Source organism: Antechinus flavipes, chromosome 2, assembly GCF_016432865.1.
Source record: "Antechinus flavipes isolate AdamAnt ecotype Samford, QLD, Australia chromosome 2, AdamAnt_v2, whole genome shotgun sequence".
In the NCBI taxonomy this organism is placed as follows: Eukaryota; Metazoa; Chordata; class Mammalia; order Dasyuromorphia; family Dasyuridae; genus Antechinus; species Antechinus flavipes.
This window is the reverse complement of record NC_067399.1, coordinates 531,996,629-532,022,937: the sequence shown is the minus strand read 5'-3', so window position 1 is coordinate 532,022,937 and position 26,309 is coordinate 531,996,629. Positions and strand designations below refer to the sequence as shown.

Below are 26,309 nucleotides of genomic sequence, written 5' to 3'. Positions count from 1 at the left end.
GAGATAATAGAATGTTAACCCAAAATTAGTGGTTTCAAGGAAATCAGAAGTGGAAAAGAGGAGAGGAAACTCATTCTGGACATGAAGGAAAACCTCTTTACTGTATATACATCTAGGCTTAAAGTTTTTTGTGTATGACCAGAATTTACCAGCTTTGCCAGTGCACATTACTGTGTGTATGGGTCTGGCTGAAGAGTAGAGTAGTCGCACACTTGCTGAAGTCCGAATGTTCCAAGTATTGGTTTCTGTAACTGCTCTCCTCCTGCTGCCCCAGTTCCAGCACAGAGTATATCCTTTCAATGAGGGAATAATCATAGCTTTGTTGAATGATTCACCTTTCCTCTCCTTAGGTCACACCCTGGTAAACACACACCATTTAGTGACATTGCACCAATGAAAGTCAGCCAGGGAATCAGCAGAGGCTTTGGCTCTATTTTAAGGGCACCCACAATTGCCTTTACATGCCTTGGTGAAAGCTTGTTCTCAATGTATGGGGAAGAACTGACTCACATGGAGTACAGGCTGTACTTCATTTTATGTAATAGGTGTGTTCTTTCAGAATTGCCCAGAGATCAACAATTTTTTACATGTGTAGTTATGCATTAAATATATTAATCAAAGAAACTCTGTTCTGAATACTTTCTCTGAGACAGAGACTCTTAAGCTTTCTCTGTGTATCAAGGACTGTTTGGGATCAAGGCTGTGGGCTCCTCAAAATAATTTATGAAAGCTATAAAATAAGATAAAAAGGATTATAAAGGAAATCAATTCTGTTGAATTTAAGTTATCAAAATATTTTGCACCTTTGCTCTAAGTAAATGAATAATCAATTCCAATTTTGTTTTTAAATTTAAATAGTCGATTTTCTTAATTTGATTCATCGTATCATTAACTATTACCTATGAGACACTGTCATAATAAAAAAAAAGAAACTTTAAAAAACAAATTAGAAATGACATTTAGAATGATGAGTTATAGAGTAGGGAAATAAAATCCCAGGATATCCTGAATCTATTTAGATGTCTGGAAGTAACAAATATTGTTTCCTATCTAAATAACATCTTTTAAATTTCCTTCCCTGGTTTCTGCTCCCCTATCTCTGTGGCTTTCCCCAATTTATTTGTCAGTCAGTCAACCAACAACAGATTAAGCAACTCTTAAATACCAGCTAGGTGGTACAGTAGATAGTATCTGGAGTTAGGAAGACTTGAGTTCAAAGCTGGCTCTGTGGCTTGGCTCTGCACAAATCACTGGACCCTGTTAACATTAATTTCTGGTTGGTAAAATGAGCTGGTATAAAGAAGTGGAGAACCACTCCCATATCTTCCCATGAAAACTTCAAATGAATTATATAAAGTGTTAGAAACTATTGAAAACAACTGAACAAAAACAATGTGCTAAGTGCCAGGATACAAAGACAAAAATAAAGCCCCCGCTCTCAAGGAGCTTACAGTCTAATAGGACAACTTGCATGCAACTGTATAATACAATATATATATATGTAAAATAAATTGAGGATAATTTCAGGGAAGGTACTAATTGTTGAGTGTCTTTGCTTTGGAAATGGTCTTGCTTTTGTATTTGTATTCCAATGCTTAGTACAGGGCTTGGTCCCATAGTAACATTTAATCAATACTTTTTTCTATGATTCATTTATCTGTTCATCATGCCTAGCCTAATTGTGCTGCATTTTTAGAGGACAACCTGCAATAATCCTTTCTTGCTTTTCAATCCAACTGTGAATCATAACTATTAGGGACTTAAAAGATCATATAGTATCACCTTGTGATCAACAAACCGTGGCCTAAGAGCCCAATATTGCTCACCACCTATATGTATGGCCCATGGGCTAAAAAATTTAAAAAAAAAAAAAAAGTGTTTTGTATTTTTATAAAATTACATAATTAGTTAAAAAAATTTTTTTTAATGTAAAAGCCACTTGAAGGCCATCAAAGACAGACCAGATCTGCTCTGCAGGCCTTAGTTTTCCAAACCTTGGGTTGTAGATTATCCTTCATTTAAGTTATAGATACTAAAACCCAGCAAAATGAAATAATTTACCCATTGCCTAAAGTCACACTATTATTCTTTCCAGAGCTAGTACTTTGTCTTCTCTCTCCTCCCACAAGAATTCATATTTAATGAATGAATAAGTGGAAAGCATCTCCATCTACCAAGTTCTTATATGAGGGTGCTTTCCAAAGTCCTTGTCTGCTTACCTCATGAGAAATGAGTCATTTTTCCCTAAGGGAAGTATATAGTATTGGCTTCTCACAACCTTAAATTTTGACCATATATTGTACATAATGGACCAAATTTCTGCTTCAAGAAGTAACAGAACATGCCTCTCATTACATCATGTTGGATTGGACTGATCTGGGTTGGACTGTTTACCCCTACACTAAACTTAAAACAGTGATGAGAAATTAAATAGTATATATTATACGTGCCATAAAAATTCAGAAGAAAGAGAAGTCAGAGTTAAGATAATAAGGGAAAAGTCTTGGAGAAGGTAGACCTTCTGCCCATGAGAATTCATAAAAGTACAAGGGAGAAAAAAAGATAATTCAAGCATAAAAACTTCAGTTTCTGAAACATGGGAGAATGGGGAAGTAAATTAGATGAGATTTGTGATTTCCTTCCAGCTCTAGATTTAAAATTCCTCAAAGGATCAAAGAATTAGAATGGGAAAGGACCTCAGAAGCCATTTAGTCCATTCTCTCCTTCTCTTATTATAGATGAGGAAACTGAGAAATCAGGCAGGTACTAACAAGTAGATTTGAATTCTGACTTTTTTGAGTAACCACATTGACTCATAGTAGTGACGCATTAGGCAGGACCCAGGTAAGGACAATTAAGCCAGAGGGTACATGATGGAGGGGTAATGAAAAATAAGATTAAGGAGGCCAGAAAGAATGAGTGAAGTATATGGTAGAGGGCCTCAAAAACTAAGCAGAGAAATTTAGACAGTGTCAAAGGAAATAAGAAAGTATTAAATAATTTCTAACAGATTGGTGATATGTTAAAAGTAATTTTAAGGAAAAGGGAACCTGGGAAGAGTTAAAGAGAGAATGAGTTCAATATATCTATTTCACTAAATTCATCACTATGTCAGATTATTTTTCCTCTCTGATTTTACTGCAAAAAGGACATTGATAGTACTAAAAGCTAAAAGATCACAAACCATGAAGACAGAAAAGACAAAAAAAAACATATTTAATAATTAATTTTAATGCAAAAATATTAGCAAAGAAACCATATTAATGTGTCTTTTTTAAAGTTACTGTAACTAAGCTATGACCCTATCAAAAATATAGGGATGGATCAACATTTAAATCATATTAGTAATGAAAATTAAAATCACATTATCATTTCAAAAGAGACATAAAAAGCCTTTGACCAAAAAAAATACTCATTTGTGTTCAAAATATGAAAAACCAGGATTAAAAGAATTTTTCCTTCATGTCTACAAATCACTACTACTCACCTTGAGTATTGGCTTCGGGGCTACAAATAAATTTTAGAGAGTAGGTGAACTTACAAATATAGAATCTATAAGTAAATCGACTATTGATACAAAAAATACAAGTAATAGGTCATTCAAACTCTTGTCATTTGTAAGGAGGTAGAGTGGTAAAATGGGAAAAGGGCTTTAGTTTGAGTCACAAGATCTGAGTGTAAATTCCATCACTGACATTTGCTACGGATATGATCTTGAGATGTTGTAGTTTCCCCTGAGATCTTTTACAGCCCTACACTTATGATTCTATGAAGAGAATCTTGATCATATCAAATTAAAAGGTTTTCATGCAAATAAAACTAATACAGGTAAAATCAGAAGAATTAAATAGATGAAATTATTTGAGTTAATTGGGACAAGTATTTAAATGCTATAAGAAATTCACACAAATATCTTGAATTACTCCCTATTAGAAAAGCAAGTAAAAAGGTTCTACCTGGTTTTCAAAAGAAAGAAAGTTATCTGGGGCAGTTATATGGTGCAGTGGATCGTGCACCAGCCCTGAAGTCAGCAGGACTGAGTTCAAATCTGACCTCAGACACTTAGCACTTCCTAGCTGTGTGATCCTAGGCAACTCATTTAATCTCAATTGCTTCAGCTAAATAAATAGAAAGAAAGCTATCAGTGACTAGCCTGAAAAAAATGGCAAGTTATATAAGGTCATACTACCATTTGAAGTAGCACTTTCACAAATCAACACAACAGATACTAAAAGGCAAGAAAATTCATGTGGATTATTGAAGATGGACATACTAAATCACAAGTAGAGCTGTGAAATAATTCATGTATTTGGATCATGATTAATTAGAATTATTCAAGATAATTTATTAAATTATTCATAATTTATGAGACCCCAAAATTTCACTTGTGGGGCTTTATTCAAGAGGTTATTGACAGCATGAAAGATTTTTTAAGTTCATAACATTATTTGTCATAAAGAAGAGTTGGAAATAAAATATGTATCCAATCATCTCAGCCCAAGTTTCCTCATCCTTAAAATGAAAGAGTTGGACTTATACCCTCCTGAGGTCCCATCTATCCCATTCAATTCTATGAATATTTTTTAAAAGAAAGGCAGGTCTTACTGGAAAAACTTTTGAAAGTGGAGGTGTTTTACACCTCCACTTCCCGTTTTATCATTTGCCTTCTGAGGCTAGAGCTTGTGTTACTCATCCTTAATTTGAATATAGCCATTCCATTTCCCTTCTTTTTTAATTTACCTTCATTTAGAAAACTCCTTAGGACTTGTTCTGTAATAAAGGCTTGATTTCTAGCCTGAGTTTAACATTTTTAAAAAGGACATAACAGGATTTCAAAACAAAAACCCAAAAGTATCATCCCAATTTTTCCCCATGCCCCACCTTTCTAAGTATGCTGCTCCTTTTTTCCTTCCTGGAGATGTGTCTAGGCTAGAAGAAACTACGTGGCTACAGAGATGTTGGGGAACAAACACAGTAAGGAAGGCTTATTGAGCAAATACCTTTAATAAAGCACTTAGAAACATGCAAGGCAAAATATGATCTTTGAATACATTTGACATATTGATCATGTATTTATTACATATTTAATAAATATATGTTATAGATTTGCTACCGGCAGGTCCCAATTAGAAGGACTATGAATCCCCCAAAATGATTACTTGTATTTGAATTCACACTGCTTGAGGTTATAATTACATAAAATATGGTCATTTATTTCCAGTCCAATGGAAATATGCCATATAAATTTTTTGCATTAATTTAGCTATATTTTTACATTGTGTGTTCAGTCATATAACCGATGATTTCATGTGTACTGCATGCCAGGCAACTGTGGGGGCCATAAAAATAAATAAATAAAGCCCCCTGTCATCAAAGAACTTATAATGGAACAGAATGGAGGAGGAGAGGGAAGACAAACTAGACAAGATAAGTAAACACAAATTTATACAAATTACACAAAAAGGGATTTAGAATTAGAGTTCCAATAACTGAGAGTATTGGAAAAGGCCTCTGTAAGAGCTGTCATTTGAGCTGAGCCTTGATTGAAACCAAGGATTTCAAAAGAAACATAAAAAACCTTTGACCAAAAAAATGCTCATTTGTGTTCAAAACATGAAAAACCAGAATTAAAAGAATCTTTCCTTCATATGATCAAAGCATCTATCTAAAAAACTATGAGGTAGCATTGTTTGTGAGGAAGAAAAAACCACAAGGTCAGAGGTAAAAATAAGGATTCCAATTTTTTTCCCAAAGTGCTGAGATGCTAGTAGAGAAATAACAAAAGAAAAAGAAATCGAATTGCCTGTATTCTCAAGTTCTGTAGCTCCAAGAGAACTCCAAAGCACCTAGGGAAGGAGTGAGTTACTGTCATGAATGGTGATGTTAAGAATCTACATTAAGTCTAGAGGTTAATTCAGCATGCCAAAAAGCCATTATTTGCCTTAAAAATTTCTGTATGCTCTGTTATGTAATAGCTGCGGTGATCTTATGTTGCTATAACATAATTTGTCCTTTGAATGTGTTTGCCTCAGGTGAAGGAGGGGATTCAATATATGTTTAGGCAAAATCATAGTCCCCTCCCCTCTACTCACATTTGTTTGAGTTACCTGGGGGAAAGAGGATGTGCAAACATAGTTGTAATCATACTATTAGATTATATATTTTAACATGTTTAACATATATTGAATTGCCTGCCATCTAGGTGAGGGGGTGAGAGGAAGGAAGAGAAAATCTGAAACACAAGGTTATGCAAAGTGAATATTGTCAAATTATGCATGTATATGTTTTGAAAATAAAAAGCTTTATTAAAAAAAAAATTAGAATGTGTTCTCCATGAGCTAATATAAGGCTATCGGTGTGGATTTTGCACCTTAGTGGTATAATTCTCATGCATGACCTTTAAATCTTCTATTAAGATTTCACCCAACACATTGGAGCTATTTCATCAATTCTTTAAAAGTTCTGTGGACCGAGGCAACTAGGTGGTGCAGTAGATAGAGTGCCCACCCTGAAATCAGGAGAACCTGAGTTCAGATTTGGTCTCAGACACTTAACCCTGCCTATCTGTGTGGCCCTGGGCAATTTACTTAATCCCAAATTGCCTCAGTTTAAAAAAAAAAAAAATCTGTGGACCACTCAGACTTAATCACTTTCAATGCTTCACTCAGTCCTTTTCCAATCATGCATTTCTTTGTTGATAACTTTTTAATGAAATTTAATGAAATTACCTCATTGGTAATATACTTAAGGAAATACACATGTACTGTTTATGTTTGTTCTGTTTTCATGAGATCTTATGATTTTTAGCTGAAACGATATATTTGTATATAAAACACACTTGTTATAGATACAGATAAACAGAATAGCAAAACTATGCAGCGCAGTGAGTGACACATGGCAAGTTCTTAAAGCTTTTTGTTATTCATTTATTTCATTCACTAAAAAATTGTAAATAAGTCTTTGTGGGAAAGTTTAGGAAGTCAGAAAGTGATCACATCTTTCATTCCAGAAGAAAAATGTGCCTTCTTGATAATCATGTTTGGTTTTGTTGTCTGCTTGTCTTTTCAGGGAAGCAAAGGACATTATCGATACCACTGGCAAAGTCACAATGTCAAACATAGTGGTGTGGATGACATGGTGCTCCTATCAAAAATCACTGAGGACTCCATTGTAGAGAATTTGAGGAAAAGATACATGGATGACTACATTTTTGTATCCTTTGAAGGTTTGATCAGAATGTTTATAAATGAAATTGTAAGGTCCAAACTATTGAAAAAAGGAAGGTAATATTGAATTCTGCCCAATTTTCTTGCTATTTAACCGAATAAACAGATTTCTTGGCACCCTACCTTAGTTGACTTTTATAACTATAAATTTATATTTTATAACTTTTGAGACTATTGTACTGGCCAGAAGAACCTGTAGGAGAAAACAGGGAGAAGTCACCTAGAGTGCTACACCAAAATTTGTCCAGTAGTTCAGTCATGTTCAATTCTTCATGATCCCATGGATCACAGCATGCCAGGCCCTTCTATCATCCATCGTCCCCCAAAGACTGATCAAGCTTATTTCATTGCTTCCACGACCCTACCTATCCATCTCATCTTCTGCCGTCCCCTTCTCCTTTTGCCTTCAATCTTCCCAACATCAAGATCTTTTCCAAAAAGTTCTGGCTTCTCATTATGTGGCCAAAGTATTTAAACCTCAATTTCATCATTTGTCCTTCAAAAGAATAGTATGAATTAATTATTAATTAATGGTCTGAATTAATTATTGACTGGTTTGTTCTACTTGCTGACACAGGCATTCTCAAAAGTCTGCTTTTCAGTATAATTCAAAAGCATTGATTCTGAGATGCTCAGCTTTCCTTATAACCCAACTGTCATAGTCATATATATAACTACTGGAAAAATTATAGCTTTGATTATCCAGACCTTTATCAGCAGCATGTCTCTGCTTTTTAATATGCTGTCCAGATTTGCCATAGATTTCCTCCCAAGGAACAAGCATCTTTTAAATTCATGGGTGCAGTCTCTGTCTGCAGTGATCTTTGACTCCAAGACTATATATTAGAAGAGATCTAACACTGCTTCCATTTTTTTCTCCCTCTATTTACTAAGAAGTGATGGAACCAGTTGCATAAGCAAGCTTATAAAATTATTTTAGTAATTCATTTAATTTTAATGACAGAAATTTTACCCTGTATGGCACTTTTGTGATGTTAAGTTACGTGTATAATGTTAATATTCAAATACTTTATGCACAACAGTGCTCAAGAAACTAATATTTTCTTAAAAATATACATTTTATCATGCCCTTTATCTTGAAATAATTCCTCCCCTCCCTCTTAACCTCTCTTTTGACAAAGAATAGCTATTAAGTAAAAACCTTTAATTCAATGATCACATTTACCAATGTATGTACAATATCATGTCCTGATGGTCCTCTGCCTTTCTGCCATGAAGAAGGAGTGTTTCATTATCTGTTCTCAAAGACCTTCACTGCTTTTTCAGTGATGTGGACTTAAGGCTTCCTTTTAGCAATATTTTCATTTATGTCATAAATGAAAGTCATTATGTGCATTTTTCTCTTGGTTCTGCTTGTTTTATGCTGCAAAAGGTCATAGAAATTTTCTCGTTTTTCTCTTACTTTCTTATTTGTTATTCCTCACCACAATAGAATGTTCCATTGCATTCATTTACCAATTTTTTTCAGCCTTAATCCATATGTATCACTTTGTTTTTAGTTTTTGGCTGCCACAATACTGTTAATATTTGGCTTATAATATAATTCAAGGATATAGCTATAGAGTTGGTAAAGACCTCAGAAGACCAATCTCCTCATTATTTATAAATGAAGAAACCAAGAATCAGTGAATTTAAGTGACTTGGCCACAGTTAATGAAAGGAGGAAGGATCTTAATCCAGATTTTCTGATTCCAAATCCAGGGCACTTCCTACTCTGCTTTATAGCTTTTTAAAGAAACACAAGAAATTCACATTTCAAAGTTGAGGTGTGGGAGTAAAAGCAATCAATTCTGAGGGCTTCTTAAACTTTTTCCATTCACAACCTCTTTTTGCCCAAGAAATTTTTATTTAACCCTGAGGATATAGGTATATAACATAAATATACAAATCAAATTTTTACTTATAATAAATTATAATTTCACACCCCTCACATTCAGTTCACATCCCCATATGGGGTCATGACCCATAGTTCAAAAAGCTTTGGCCTAGAGCTTACAAAGGCTTTGTTTTCAGCCTGATCTCAGCTGGTTTTAATTTAGAATCATGTCAGAGATGTCATGTGTTTTCCTAATGTTCCCATGAAGGAGCATTCAGATTCCCCTTCTCCTAGTGCTGCTAGGAGAGAAAAAAATATTGGAATCAGGACAGTCTCTTCTGCCTAATAGACAGACATAACATTGTTAATAGCCTTCCAGGTTTGAAAAAAATTTTTCAAGGAATTAACAGATATATTTTTTTTAAGTTCAAGAGCAAATATGTACATTTTTAAAAGACAGATTTGCATGGAATTTTGGGGAGATTAGTTTTTCAAAAATTATTCCATACCAAAAAAAAATGCCAATTTTTCCACATTCATAATTATGCTTAAGGAAACTTCAGCTGCAAATGTATTCCAAGGAATACCTAAAATTCTTGTCTTTCTTTGTATTTCACTTGGGGCATGCCAAAGGCAACTTTTAAAAATTTTTGTAAAAGCAATGTAGAATTTCAATACAAATTTGGGTTACCTTCATTATGATAGATGACTAGCTGCAGCTAGCATCCTGGGATTGGGGCTGGGTCCCAGATGTGCTTCAGCATCCAGGCTGGTACAATTCCTTTCCCTAGGGTCATCCCTTCTTAAAGCCAGATCTGAGAGACTACCCTCCCAACCCCCAATCCCACTTCACTGCCCTAATTTGGCCCACCTGGCTACCATCTGGATGTCACAAGATCCCACTTGCCCCAGGATGAGGGATGAACTGTCTGCTCTGGACAACCAGATCATGTGGGACACCAGTTGGGAATGTCGGTATCCTGTCAAAGGTGTTACACAGGGCATGGCATGCTGAATTTTGTAGTCACTGTCTGCTGCCCTCTCTTCCCACTGCATCTTCTGTGAACCTCATTCTCTTGTGATGCTATGGACGTGATGAGTCAGAGGGCCTGATTTTTAATTTAATTTAGTTCTTGTGCGATCTTGGATAAGTCCCACCCCCCATGCCCCAGTTTCCTCATCTGAAAAATTAGGGAGACCATTCTAGCTCTTAATCTGTGGTTCTGTGATCTTTAAAAACTTAAAGTAATCTAATGATAATCAGTCCTTAATTTCACCCTGACTCTTTCCTAGGTGTTACCAAGCTTAGGTCTTGATTTGCGGTTTTCCATGGTCAGGGCTCTTTTCTGTTTATTAGTCTTTTTTAGCCCATTTCTTGATATGCTCCTGGAGAACAAGGAGCACTGTCCCAAGCTTCTTATGCTGGGGTCTAGGACTTGATCCCTGGCTTTCCACACCAGGGTGACCTAGTGTGGAAGTGCTATGCCAGGGTTTTGGGGCTCACAGTTTGCCTTCTGTTCTGGGGCTAGAGGCCTCACAACTGGCCTGCTGCACCACTGGCCTGCTGAGCCAGGATCAAGGGGCTGATTTGTGCTGTAGCTAAGAACTTCCCACTGGCTTGCTCAGACACCATCTGCACTGGACTGTGCTTCCCTTTTACCCAAGTAAGACAGACCTTTCCTAAAGTCCTTCTAAACTATCTCAAACTGGAATATTGTTTCACTCCTTTTGGTGGGTTCTTTCACTCCAGAATCCATTTAGAAGCTTGAATTAGTGTTTTCAAAGAAAACTGGGGAGAGAGCGCAAGCAACTTAATGGCTTCTCTCTGCTATCTTGGCTCTACCACTTGATTTGTGTTTTTTTTTTTTTTTTTTTTTCACAAAAAAACTGAAATTTGCCTGTTTATATTACCATACTGGCCACTTACATAGTGGTCTTCTTACAGTTTTGCCTATATTTCTGTGTTGTATCCTGAAAGAATATTTGCAAGTCAGCTGTTTGGAAATGGGAATACATTTTCTCATATATCTCTCGTGGTTAAATTCTCAGAACAGCTATAAAAGCAGTATGTCAGCTACAATTATGGATAGCTCAGCAAAAGGGAATACTGGATGACAGGATATGTGGCTCCCCCGAACCCCCACAGTCTCCTGCAGTAGCCACAGTGATGGTTATTCTTATAGTGAGAAGGAAACTGGGGTAGCACCTCCTTTCCCAACAGTAATTATCTCCCCCAAGGAGATCATAAGTTTCTTGAAGTCAGGGGCTGGTATTATTTATCTTTGTATTTCATGGCTCTTCTACCCCCTACCATAACTTCTGGCACAGTGCCTTAAAATTTGTGAACTCTCAATAAATATTTCCTGATGGATTGTTTATCATGACATTCTCTTTGAGTTTACACAGCAGGATGGAAACCGTGATTCATTTCTGTGGGCTAAAGTATGCAACTTGGTTTTAATTGCCTAAGTTTCTGCTGACTAAGAATGTATTCACCAATGTGTATCCATGTTAGAGTTAAATTCTCAATGAAAAAGGGAATGAATTTTTTGGGCACTATTGACACTTAGGGGGGAATTGTACTGACTCATTTTGAATTTTGTATTGTAATCATTTTCAGATACATTTTTCTTCTTTCCTCTCTTCCCACCCTACCCCCACCCCAATGATCCTTCTCTGTCACAAAGAAAAAGTAGTTAAAATCAACCCAAACTCTGACAATGTATGCAACATTCTCCATAGTTATCCATTTGTCCAATGAAATGGACTATATGATTATCTCTATGTGGGACCAAGACTGGCCATTTAATTATACAACATTCAATTTTATTTTATTGTTTCTTTAATGTATATTGCTGTGTTCATTGTATTTGTCTCTTAATTCACCTTGTTGTATCAGTTCATATTCTTCTCATTTCTCTGAATTCTTCATAGTTAGAATTTTTTCCAGGATAAGAATATTCCATTACATTTATGTAGTATAATTAGCCATTCTACAACCAAATGATACACATTTTCTTTCTAGTTTTTTACTACTACAAAAAAATTTCCATTTCAGTCGAATAGCATGAACAACTTGGCTCTTTTTTTTTCATACGATTTTTTGTCATTTCCCAGAATGGTCTAACAATGATTCCAACAGTGAATATATTAGTTACACTATGGATTTCAAAGAGTTTGTATGGGCTGCCAGTAACACAATAGAGACAACGAGGACCTAAAGTTAGGAAGACTCATCTTCTTGAGTTCAAATCATGTTTCTCCCTCCATATTCATAGGACTTTAAAAATATAAGAACCATTCTTGTAGAGGCTGACACACCTGAATAATGACTAAACAATTATTTCTAAAGTGAGAAGATTGCCTCTTCTAGTTTCCTCTAATCTACAGAACACAAGCCATCCATGCTGACCTACCTATGTGACTTCTATCTTTGTTCTCCTTTGAGTTCTCTATAGGCTTCCACCCAATGATGTAGAAGCTTTCTTCATCCTCTCCTGGTTGCATGCAGATATTCATGGACCTCAGGGGATTTTCATCAGTTCCACTTGCTTTGACAAACATGCAGCCCATCTTTTTCATTCATTTGATTAACAGCTATAGAAATTAGGAACCATTCAACATAAAATAATTTTCAACCCTTCTGAAAATAAAAATAATTTCTGTTTCTATAGCATTTCAAGGTTTACCAAGTTACAGATGAGAAAACAGGTCTCAGGAGATGTTAAATGACTTGACCAGGATCACATAGCTAATAAGTAGATGTTGGATGCAGATCTTCGTAGTCCATACTATCTTAATAATTTCTATAGATGTTTATAAAATAATAACAAGTTTGGCAGTATATATCTTCCTCACATAGAGGTTTTTGTTGCCTTTTCATTTAAGGTAATAGATATCATGGAAATCATAGAGCAACATTATATTAAAATGATAAGTTTAAGCAATAGTGTTTTTTTTCTTTATTTTCTTCCTTCCTCCCTCCCTTCCTCCTTTTCTTTATTTTTTCTTTTCTTTCTTCTTTTTTCTTTCCTTCTTGTTTTCTTTCTTTCTTCTCTTCCTCTTCTCTTTTTCTTTTCTTTTTCTTTCTTGTTAAAGTATTAGATTTCACATTCAATTCTGAAGCTGCTTTCTGCAGCCCCTCTCTTAGGACATTTTAAAAAAATGATTAAAGATCAACATTTGAATCAATCATTTGTTAATGCTTCCCTTCTGAATGGCCATTTCTTTGGGCTACATCAAAGTCGGGTTGACCAGGAAAATGCTGACCTTGTTTACTAACAAAATGCAACATTTCAGCTGTTAATGTTCACAAAAGCATGCTCTATCCTCCATATTTCCTTGGAAAATGGTCACTCTTTTTAAAATTTAAATTCTGCTTTCTCTGAGAGAAATATTTTAGTTTATCCCCCTCCCCCAGATTGAACTTGTCTGACTTTCTCTGGACATGCTTGAAATGACTTAATGTCTAGCTTCTTGGCTGCAAACACCAGTTACTTGTGAAAGTCACTCAGTGTTATATATTCGGCACTTCTTTCCTTCAAGGCTATTTTTGCACTTAACCAAGCCCAAGTTATATTTAGCACTTTGAAATATTTACAAATGAGGCTTGTAGACTTTGTGCACAGGTCAAGAAACATTTAATCTGTACTTTATGCTGGGCACTGTGTTGACAATACAAAGAAAGGCAGAAATCACCCTGCCCTCAAGGAGTTCACTATCTAATAGAGGAGAGACACCATGCAGCCATGTACATACAGGATACAGATAGGTAAATTCGCATTAATCTCAGAGGGAAGGCATTCCTCTTGAAAGTGATGAGGACAGGCTTCTTGCAGAAAGAGAGACTTTAGCTGAGACTTTAAGAAATCCATGGAAGCGAGAGGGTGTTATAAACATGGAAGACAGCCAGTGAAAGCGCAGGGAGTCAGACTATAGTAATGTTGTTGTGCAGTCATTTCAGTTGTATCTAATTTTCTGAGACCCAATTGGGTTTTCTTGGCAGAGACACTGTAGTCATTTGTCATTTCCTTTTCCAGCTCATTTTACAGATGAGGAAACTGAGGCCAACAGGATGAAATGATTTGCCCAGGGTCATACAACTAGGAAGTGTCTGAAGTCTTTCTGACTCTAGGACCTTCATGATGACCCTATTTGACATTTTCTTTGAGTTTGCCATTTCCTTCTCCAGGGATGGTAAATAGGTTAAGGGACTTGCTCAGAGTCACACAGCCAGGAAGTATCTGAGACTGGAATTGAATACAGGTTTTCCTGAGTCCCAAATGGGTGCTCAATCCACTGGACTATGTCATATTTTTTTTAGGTAACTCATTTCACTTATGTAGGGTTATTATCTGGAATACTAATAGTCTACATCCAAATAGAGTTTTTGGGTAGTTTCTTCAAAACTTTGGAAGCTGAATAATGCAGACGTTATTAACTCATTTCCCAAAGCGGAATCAGAAGGCTGAAATGCCCAAAATGACCCAGTTATTATATAACAGAGCAAGTGCTGAGTTCATATTGTTTTTGGTTCTGAATCCAGGACTCATTCTTCTATACCCCACTCCTTCTAGCCATTCTTAATTTGCCTATTTGTAAAATGAGAGGATTGGATGACATACTCTTTTTCCAGTGAAAAGTTTTATTGGAACTGATTCTCATTTGGCATGGTGTACCTTGTGTCACAGAAAAACACATTTTGAAAATTACACTTTTAGGCCACACCTATATGGGTAAAGGTTAACCAGTGGGTTGAAGCAATTAACTGGATCTTTCTGAAGGACCACCTGAATTATGTAGTAGGACCTGGGAGTGATTAGATTATATTGATGGTTATCTTTGATTTCCATTTTGCTTTTCTCATTCCATTCCCAATATTTTCCCTGTTGCCAAGTCTTGGCTTTTTTGCCATCAGCATCTTTCATATACAACTCCTAATTTCCTTTCCCACTGCCACCATCCTGGTGAAAGCTTTTAGGATCTCACACCTGAACTATTGCAATAATTTTCTTGTAGGTCTCCTTGGTTACACCTCTCTCTCCATTGTCAAATTAATCTTTCTAAAGTCTAATATTTACTGTATCTATCCTCCATTCTGTAAATTCATGGTTCTTTCTCACCTCCAGGATCAAATGTAAAAATCTCTTTGGCATTTAAGGTCCCCACAACCTGACTTCCTACCACTGCAGACTTCTTTTACCCAACTCTCCTCTTCCCTTCCCCCACTGTACTTTGTGAGTACAGTGATACCAGCATCTTGTGTTCCGCACATGAGACAGTCCATTCCATGTTCCCAGGCTGGATGGAATATTCAGTTCCAGCTCAGATCTCACCTTCTACCAAAAATCTTTTCTGATCCCTCTTAATTCTACTGTCTTCCCTCAGTGAATTGTCTCCTGTCATTATCTGGTTTATTTATTTATTCTTTATTCTGTCTATATCTTCTTTATACATAATTGTTTTCATGTTGTTTGGACCATAAACTCCTTGAGCTCCTTGAGAGCAGAGACTATGTTTTTGCCATCCTTTACATTGCCTGGCATATAGGAGATGATTAATAAATGCTTATTGACTGGTAGACTATGTTCATGCATCCCCTTTAGATCTGTAGACAAATACTTTAGGCCAAAGGTTTGTTGGGACAATCTCATCATTCTGCAAGATCCCATTAGCTACAGTACTCTACCTTATCACCACCTTCTTTTTTCCTTCTGATGAAAAAGTGGAGCCACGAACTCTTAAAACCAACATGAAAAGAAGGAGCTCAGCTCAAAACACCTCATTTCTAATCTCTCTTCACTGCTTTCTCTGCCTTCTCTGCCTTTTCCACTATGTCCCCTGTAGAATACATTTCCTGCCCCCACTCTCTTGCTTCTTAAAATTCCATTTCTGTATAGTCTTCTATTAGAATGTAAGTTCCTCTTTGAGAATAAGAACTTTATCAATTTTTTTTATTTGTTTCTTCTGGATTTTGCACATCTGAATGCACCAACCCTGTCTTAGGGCAGCTAGATCACTTATAATGTTTATTGACTGATTTCTTATCCTGGGGGTGAGGGATGGGGAGAACAACTTAAAAAGCTTAGGCCAGTAGGCATGATAGACCTACTTATCCTATCTTTGTTGTTACCTAAATCATTCTGGTAACTAACTTGGCAGTTAACACAAGAATAACCCATATTCATAGAATCATAGATTCTGATCTGGAAGGAACATTAATGATTATCACTTAATTCTTGTAGAAACTGAGGTCTAAAGAGATAAAAACATTTGTCCAAGGTTATATAAGTACTAAATAGAGAAGGTGGGATTTTTAACTCATCCCTGTTAAATCTGCATATTCCCACTGCACCCATTTATTAGTCTGAAGTATATAGGGACTACATAGTTACTAACCAAATTCTGTCTTGTGAGGATTTCAGAGTAATAATCTTATCCTTGCATATAGTTAGATATAGGTGTCTATATCTGTCTGTCTGTCTTCTCTATCCATCTATATTCATTCATCATTGGGATGTCTAATGGTCAGTTTCTGGATGCTTGACCATTCTCATTTCAATCTGAGTTAATGAAAAGTGATTTAAGATATTATCTTTATATATGTTTTGTGCTTATCTTTATATGTATTTTATTTTCTCTCCCTCAGCAGAATTAAAATTCTTCGAGGATAGATACAGATTTGGGGGTTGGGGGTATGTTTATGTTCTCAGCCCCTAAATAGCACCCACTCAGTGTTTAGGGAGCAGCTGTTGGAAGACTCTCAGGGAGTTCAACTCTGGCCTCAGATACTTAGCTGTATAATTCAGACCAGGTCACTTAACCCTGTTTGCCCAAGTTTCCTCATCTGTAAAAGGAGCTGGAGAAGGAAATGGCAACCTTCTCCACTATCTTCACCAAGCAAATCCTAAATGGGGTCATGAAGAGTTAGACATAACTGAAATAACTGAACTACAATAATCGTTGTTTGTATGCTACTGGACCAAGAATCAGGGGAATCTAAATTCAAAAAATGGTCCTAGACCATTAACTAGATAAGGAAGTTATTTAACCTAATCTCTCAGCTTCAGTTTTTTCATCCTAAAGGGGAATACTAATAATACCTGCTTCTCAGGGTTGTTGTGAAGGTAATACATTTTGCAAACCTTAAAGCAGTAAATATTCTTAGCTAATATTAGGTCAATCAAGTATTTTGCTAATAAGAGGTAGAGAGGTAGACTAGACATTTGGCTTGCCCAGGGGAATTGACAAAAGCTTAGCAATAAATATGAACTGCCATGTTAGGGGGCATGAATGGACATTAAGGATGTTGCCTAATAGCCTTAAAGTACTATTAATCGTGAAATAATTGACTTTCTTTTGTCTCAAGTTATTTTTATCTGAGATGGTATAATATTTTACAGTTTACAAAGTGTTTTCCCTACAATCTAATTTTACTGATTTTATGAAGTGAAGAAGAGTAAGATAAAATAAAAAACTGATAAAATAAAGGTTGTTATTTGTAAATCTAAGATTAATGAATGGCAGAGTTCTAGAACCCAGCTTTGCTAATTTCCAGAGTTTTTAATGACATAGTGCATAGAGTTCTTGGCTTTGAGTCAGAAAAATTTGAATTCAAATCCTGACTTAGATTTTTATTATTTGTGTGACCTTGGGATAAATCATTTAATTTCTAACTTGAGTTTACTCATCTTTATGGTCTCAAGCATTCCTTCTAAATCTAAATCTTTGATTCTGTGATAATAAATTCAGCTGTTCAATTTTTTTTTAAAGTGTTCAATAAATAGGAAGAATGAATAACTTGGATCAATAATGTTCTTAGGGTGGAAGAGCATTCACTTTAAAGATTTCATAATTATGGACCTTAACTAAATGTAAATACAGACATATATTGGATCTGTATTAATTTCTGTCAACCCTTTCAAACAGATGCCATACTTTGGAGATAAGGAAATTGAAATGTACCAAGGAGCTGTAAGTAATATTCTGTAAATGACTATAATATTCTGAGCTTTATGATACAGAGATTCTTTTCCTTGAAATTAACTATATGGATATTTACCTTACATAAATACATTCCTGCATATCACCTTATCTTGCATAATTCAATTATGTGACAGTGATCATAAATCTATGTTTTCTATAGTATGAGAAACAAACAAACAAAAACAGGACTATCTAATTTGGTATACAATTTGGTTGTAGTTTTACATGTTATTAATGGATTTAAGAAAGAATGAATGTCAGGGGTCATCAGGCACAGTTTCCTCATTTTTTTCTGATTAGGATTTTGGGACTTGCCAGGCCTTCCAACTCCAAATTTTGAGTTCTTTTTGTACAATCTTGCTTCCAGAAACTGAAGAAGCTCAGTGGAATTTGACATTTGGTTTAGATTTTTTTTTTTCCTATTCAAAATTTACTCCTTTTTCCTCACTTTAAAAAAAAAAAAGTCTTAGATCCTATAATCTAATAATGGCATTATTAGATTATAATACTAATACTAATAATACTATTATTACACAATTCCAAATTAATCACAAAAAAAGTACTCTTGCCATTTCTGATTAGGATTGGACTATATTTAAATGTTCCTCTTTTCCTATTTCATATACAAAGGATGATTTTTTTTTTTCTAGGTGCAAGTGTGCTCCCCATTGAATTCCACATAAAAGCAGTTAAAATGGTAGGGGGAGTAAGATACAATATGAAATAAATAAATAGGACATTGGAATGTGGATAATGACATAGCCTGGGGGGAAGGGGGAGATGTATTTTATTCCTTTTTTTACTTTTTCATTTCCCCTTTACACCTGCTTATTTTCTTCTCTCCCATCTCCACTTTTTTTCCTTTTTCTTTCTCTCCTTTTTGTTCCTAGGGCAGAAATTCTAGGGCTTTCATTGATCCTGATCTTGTAAAAATAAACAAAAAGATAATCTACATAAATTCATTCAAAAGCCTGAGCTTTCCACTTAGAGCCAGAACCAAACTAGTTGTTAATAGATGAAGGGCCTTGGGGACCTCAGCTGTCTAAAGAGGGCTGGCTTTAAAAATTCTGTCCTTATGACTTTGTGATCCTCGGCAATTCAGTGTCTCAGACAAACTGTTAATACCAAGTTACTGGTAAGTAGCCAGCCATCTCCATCAGCAAAGGGAGTTCCCTTGAGTTAAGAAATCATTAGTACAAACTAACACATACACTGTTCACTTTATCTTTTTTTACACTTTATTCTTGATTTTTTTTTTTTAAATCTCACTACTATCCTGAGAAATGAGCAGAGATTGTTATTCATCTTTTACTGCTGAGGACACAGGGATCTGAGGGATTTGTGGGCCTTGATAAAGCTCATGACCTAGATCTCCTGACTTTTAGTCCAAATCTTCTTCCTTGACCTGGATTTAAGTGTTTGTGATTCAAAGGGAGTTTGTGATTAAGTAGGGGTATTGTTTGAAACTAGAGATGGGGCAGGATAGTTTCAAAAACTGGATGGAAGTCAATGTGAAAAGGAGAATTTGGTTGATTACAGAGAACTGAGTTATTTCTATTTTGAGAGCTAACAAAGAGGTCCCATGAAACTGGGAGAAACAAAACAATTGAGTCCTGTTTGTTAGTTATCCACTAGAGATAAAACAAACAGGTCAAACCAGTTTGTTTCCTCAGACTACCACCCCCTCTTCCTCATAGAAAGCCCCACCTCTTCCACCTAACTCCCACCTCACCTCCCCTACCTCATATCTCCTTCAAGGCTTGAAGTGTTCTCAACTCCTCTCTTCAGGGAAAAAAAAAAAAAAAACAACTCTAGTTCAGGTGGCAATTAAGTCAAAATTCTATGTGCTGGCTCTCATGAACAACTTACAGTTTTCAAATTAGTTTAGCCCAAAGGCCATAGGTGAGCAGTACTAATGGGCAGCTCTCACCAAGGTGTGGTGTTAAGTGATAGGGTGTGGTTTTAGAATATCTGAAGACTATGGTCATGTCTAGAGCTGAATCACATCTGCCTATTAGGTATTCCTGCCATTCAGTTTTCAAAAAAGAAATGCCTTGAGTCAAATTCCACTTTTAAATGCATGTGGAACTCCTGTTGACTAAGAGCAGGGAGCTGTCAGAGTCTGACCTTTCATTGAGCGACCAAACAACTTGCAATTACAAGAACCTGACCTGAATAAAGGTGTGTTCTCAAAAGGAATGTTTCCACAGTAATTTTGTTTTGTTCCATTTGACCATATGTCCTTAGGACAAATTACTAGTGCCTCTGGTTCTGTCAAATGTTTAAAATCTGCTTTTATGATTGATGTATCATGGATGCCTTTCCCTTTTCTTCCTCTGCAGGCACAGTATGAAAATCCGCCCCATATCTATGCGCTTGCTGACAATATGTATAGAAATATGATTATTGACAGAGAAAACCAATGTGTCATCATCAGGTATGATATTCATAAATTCCATTCCTGGGACTGTCTGGCAAAGCTCCCTACTAAACCTCGCCAAATGCTTTCTCCAGAAGGAATACAAGCAAAGTTGATGTCTACAACACTCACTTAATTGCATGATCTTGTCCACGGGCATGTCGCCCATTGGGCTATTTGTCGAACCTTGTCAATCAGTGGTGCTTTCATGTCGGCAGGCAGTGCCTCAAGCCTGTTCACGTGGTTGAGTCCAAAGTCTGCTGGCTGTTTCATCTTAGCTTCCTAAAAGCAGCAATAACTAGTACAGAAGTAATTTCTGTAGTATTAGTGTTTGTCTCACGTGGTTAAAAAAAAAAAAAACTGACTCTTGGCTTCAAGTCCCATGGTGCAACCCAAAATTACTTTTATCAGGAGAAGGAAAGGCCTTCCTGCCATGTTTTGCACTAAAATAGTAAAGCAGCTGCCCTTGGAAATGACAGTTTCCTTGCTCACCTTCAACTTCCCTTTAGATTAGAAAGGAATACATAGAAGTTTGAGAATATTTCTAGCCGTTTTTTTTTTTTCTTTAACATGTCAACCAGAGCCTTTTTTCTCTTTCTTTTCATAATAGAATTTTGTCTCTTACTAGTGTGAATATTCCTGGTGTGCTTTGAATTGTATGAGAGAATTACAGTTGAACTTCTCTGCTTGCCCTCTCTTACTTCCCATTTCAGTATTCTTTTTTTCTAAACTTCTTAAGTTAGTCAATAGCAGGAAGGTCAAGGGCTATGACTTTTGAGACGTGGGACAGAAGATAATAATTAAAATGAATGAACAAAAATAAAGGAGAAAAGAATCTTATTAATTTACTGGATTTTTAAAACTTTCAGCAGTAAGCAATAAAATTGATTGTTCTGATTTTCCTTCCCAAAAGGATTTCTAATCATAACTAAATTGAGTTGTGGAAGAGAGTCTCTGTCATGCCCATTAACTAAAGGGGTTCGTTCACAGGCTACTAGACAGAAAGGAAGTCAAGACAAGTTTGAGGAAGAGAGAATGAAGTTGGTCATGGGGATGAGTTTTATTAATAAAGTCCCTCTCCTACACACTTTTCTTTTCCTCTGAACCTGCAGCTAAAGCAGGAGGCAAAAATAAATTAACTCTTTCAAATCTCAGTTTCTTGATCTATAAAAATGAGATGATTAGACTTTGACCTCTAAGCTCTCTTCTAGTTCTAAATGTACAATCCTATGAACCTATGAAAGGTACTATTTGAATTGGACCTTTGATAGAATTTTGACTGGCAGAAAAAAAGCAATTTCTGGAGTCAGAGGACCTGGTCTCAAAATTCTGCCTCTGTGAATTTGGAGATAACACATAGGAGGAGGCTGGACCCAGCAACAGATCTGGGATACTGTTTCAGTCGGGAATAGAATGAACAAAGACAGGAAGGCAGGACAACATGGAATATGTTTAGGAAATAGTAAGTAACTCCGTTTGGCTAGATTGTATGCAGTCCCTAAGGAGAAATAAAGCTGCAAAGGAAGGCTAGATTGTGGAAGATTTGGAATTTCTCTGAAGGGTAATGAAGAGTCACTGATATGTTTTGAACAGAGAAGTAGTATAGTAAGAATTGTGTTTTTCCAAAGATTACTCAGGAGTAATTCATGGATCTCTATATTAACCAAGTACTTAAGTATCTGAATAACTAAATGCTTATTTATATGAATAACTATTAGCTCAGCACACTAAGAGCATATGCTTTCAGAGCCTAATGTGTGTATTAATATAAGGCTTTAAGTGCTTTCAACAGGCGTGAACGGAGCTGCTTCTGTTCAATCAAGATCATGCTTCCTGCCAGCTGTTAGCCAGGTGTTCCAATGAATTAATCCAAGAATTAAAAAGCTGTTGCTTCTCAGGGCCATTTCCATGCTACCATATTTGGACTTAGAATAGAGAGGACTGTTTCTTGAAGGCTAGGTTTGATTGGGTAGTCATGCTGGGAGCTGCCAAAATCCAATCTCACCCTATTCTTTGTCTGCTAAGTGAGACTGGATATGGGGGAAAGGGAAGAGGGGATGGCATACTGCTTGCCTCTCTATCTAGGAGACAGTTACTGTAGGGTGAAATGATAAATCCTATGGATTCGTAAGACTTCTCCATCAACCAATAATAATCTGTTGTGATGTTGGGAAATAATTTTCATTCTCTGGATGTCTTTTTCCTTCTCTATGAAATGAGGAGTTCAGACTTAGTGGCCTTTCTATCAGTTCTGAAGCAATGATCTAGCATCCTCAGTCAAAAGTCAAGCATACTTTCCACTGTTTCCTCCTTGTCTTAAGTCCTAACTGAAATCCCTTCAATGAGTTCTCTCTCCCTGTTTTCCACATGATCTAATGGCGTTCCTGCTATCTGGCATAAGTTGTAGGGCAGTGTAGGCTGATTTAATACAAAGATGTTGGCCCAGAACTTGAGATCAAAGGCTTTCTGTGTAAATGTCAGGTGTGATTGTTATAAGAATCATTTGGGAAATGGCTGTTTGCCCAAAGGTTATAGACTTACTTCTCAACAGTCTAAACGTTACTGAGAGTGAATCAACACAGCATTTATCAAGCATCAAGCACTGTGCTGAGAACATGAACACAGGCAAAAATAACCTCTGTCCTCAAGGAGCTGACAGTCTAAATGGGGAAATAACAATAACATGCAAATAACTATATTTACAAGATAAATTGGAGGTGATATCAAAGGTGCTGGCTTTGAGGGGACCCTGAAAAGACTTTGTAAAAGGTAGAATTTTAACAGAGGTTTCAAAGAAGGCAAAGATCAGGAAAGAAGATTCCAATGATGGGTCTTTATGATATACAAGAAAGAGAAGAGGGAAAATATAGTAAGACACCAGACTACCATGAGGTTGGGACATGGCTGCATTCCCATAACACTTCTGCATTAGTCTCCTGGCAGCTAATCTCTTTGGCATGCAATTCCCCATAGCCCTCATCCACTGAGGAACAGGTGTGAGTAGAACACTGCCAGATTTCCATACACTTGCAGTCTTTGCTTCTTGCCACAATGCACTTCTAGAAACCATGTGGTTAAATGGATTATATTTTTCCCCTGGAAACAGTGTTGTAATTGGGGGGTTGTGGTCCGAACCAAGAACTCAGTATCAAATAAATTATAACTATGACCCAAAATGATATAAGTAAAGCTATAATAAATATAAACCTCTATAATCATTATACAAGGGTCCCTGATGTACTATAAAGTATATGATTATAAGATTTCAGAGAAGGGGAGGTAAATGTAGGCTAAACTACTCAGGAAGGATCTTAAGGAAGAGAACCATCAAGGGTGGAATGTGGGTAGTCCTAGACAACTAGGAAGGAGAGCATTGGGAGAATAGCCAGAGTCTATGGTGAAGATTGCCTCTCATCCCTGAGAGTGCCTCAATGGACTATTTAAGTACAAAATGAGACACATTGTCGGGCACAGCCAGGGTGTTGATTTGTTTTGTCCAGATGCACATTGTTATAAGGAATGGTTTCATTATATAGTAAGGGAAGGGAAAGTGATTGGGAGATAATAACCGGGTAAGCAACAGAATGGGTGCATCAACTAAACTTTGAGGGATTGGGGCAAGGCAGGAAAAGGCTAGCCTGGGCACAAGTTTGGCACATAGGATCACCAAGCCACTTTCAAGAGGACTGATTGGAGCAGCAGAAGGATTTTGTTGGGAAATACTGTTACAAGCTTCTTGCAAGGAGAGATTATGTCTTGTACTACTTTGATATCTCCCACAGATGGTAACATGGTGCTGTCGAATCTAATAGATACTTAATATTTGTTTAATTGATTAATAGTAGAGATTGGGTTAAATAGATGGGGAAATAGGATTGGAATAAGGAGATAGAGTGTGGCAAAATTGTTGAAGGCCTTGGATACACAGGTGTTTAGATTCATCCTCCAAAGAAAGCACAAATTTTTCATAAAGAAAACCAATGAAAGTCTTTAACTAGTATGTATTTGAGGGGGTTATTTTTTTTTTCACCTTTTGTTGTTGGAAATCTTTCTTGGATATACTTTTTTTTTTTAAATAGAGATTTTTAGAAAGTTATCTGCAAGAAGTATGCAAGGTAAAGGTCCCTATATGTGCCTTGTATATGATGGAGAAGAGAAGCATTCTTGATGGTATTAAGGAGTGAAGAGGAGAGACAAGAGGCACAAGTGGTTCTGTCAGTTTTAGCATATGCATACACACACACACACACACACACACACTCCAGAAAGAACAGTGTGAAAACTATTGCTGCTATTGCTTATCCTATCTCTTTATTAGACTGTAATTTCCCTGAGGACAGGGATTTTATTTCATTTAATCTTTGTAATAATGTAATAATATTTACATATCACCTCACATTTTACAAAGCTTTTTATACTCATCTTATTTGATTTTCAATACAACTCTGTGATAGGTATTGTCAGTATTGTACCCATTTTATAGATAAACTGAGGCTTAAAGACAGTATTTGCATGTGAGAGTTACCTGAATGCAAAGTCCAGACTTCTCTCTACTGCACAATAATGGCTTCTCAGTGATATCTACTGCAGTCTTTAGAAGATATAGAAATAGACATTTCATAAAGTTTAAGGTCAACATTTTTTAATATTATTATTGTCATCCTAGTAGTCACCCAGCTACTATAATTCAAAACTAGTACTTAAAAACAGGTCAAACTATATCACTCTCATTTGAAATTTAGTTTTCCCAAGGAAAAAAAAGCAGTAATTTTTCCAACTGTATAAGCAGGAGGCAGCCGTACAAGATAACATCTTATACCTTAAAGCACTGTCTTCATAGAAGAAAATGGCAATTTTCACATTCACTTCCAGGAGGCAATTTGATATTGAGATTTCAGTGAAACCAAGGGCACTTGTCTTTGTAAAGAACTGGGAATGCTTTCCTATATTGCCTTGTAATTTTCCATAAACTTAGACATTATTTCTTCATTTACTTAAGTTCAATAATCATTTATTCATTTTGTATCTGTAAGATCCTGTCAGTGAGATGTTGTTTGGTTGAAGCTGAAGCAAAATTCAGTCACTAATATATCTGACAATTGTATCTGTAGATTCAGTCATTTTGCAACTTCTTTTCAGCACAAGGACATAGAGGAGGAAGGATGAATCGGGAGGGTATTTTTATTGTTTTAGCTTTGGTAAGCTTTTTCTAAAACCATTTAATTAGTCATTTCTGAATAAAGCTTTTGCATCTGAGGGGAAATGTCCCAAATTTGACTGTAAGCCATGAAAATGATTATTTTTTAAAATTTTAGAATTCTTTTCTTTGTGAATTTGGAATTCCAAATTCTATCCCTCCCCCACTCACTGAGAAGGCAAGCAATATGATATCAATTATACATATGAAATCATGCAAAATTTATTTTCATATTGGCCTTTCTTTTTCCCCAAAAAAAGTTTTTTTGGCATTGTTTTCTTTTTTAAATTTTGAGTTCCATATGATAAATTATTAACTCTTTGAACAGGAATGTGGAAACTGGTTCACTTTTGACTGAAAACAGAGAGCTTGGTTAATTATCTGATTCAAACAGACTGCTTGAGTGGAGGCAGGGTTTGACTGAGCCACATACATAATTTAGCTGTTGTTGATGCTGTTGGAGTTTTACTAAGTGCCCACAAACAAATACTGCCTAGAAAGATGTCTACGCTGTCCATTTTCTCTGAAGATCAAATGGTAGGACTTTCCTGTTTGACAATGTGATTTAAATATAGATTTATTTGCTATATGGAAGAGACAAAATTTTTGTGCACATGGTCCTCAAAATGCTAGAAATAAAATTGT

The 26,309-nt window shown here is 36.0% G+C and overlaps 1 protein-coding gene across 1 annotated transcript in view; it reads left to right on the top strand.

Moving 5' to 3' along the window:
- MYO1E (myosin IE) overlaps positions 1–26,309 on the top strand; it is a 222,286-nt gene that overhangs the window by 73,251 nt on the left and 122,726 nt on the right. The window contains exons 2-4 of the mRNA XM_051980739.1: positions 7,069–7,212; positions 17,947–18,036; positions 20,391–20,485. Coding sequence (XP_051836699.1) covers positions 7,069–7,212; positions 17,947–18,036; positions 20,391–20,485 — 329 coding nt within the window. The remainder of the gene's footprint in view (positions 1–7,068; positions 7,213–17,946; positions 18,037–20,390; positions 20,486–26,309) is intronic.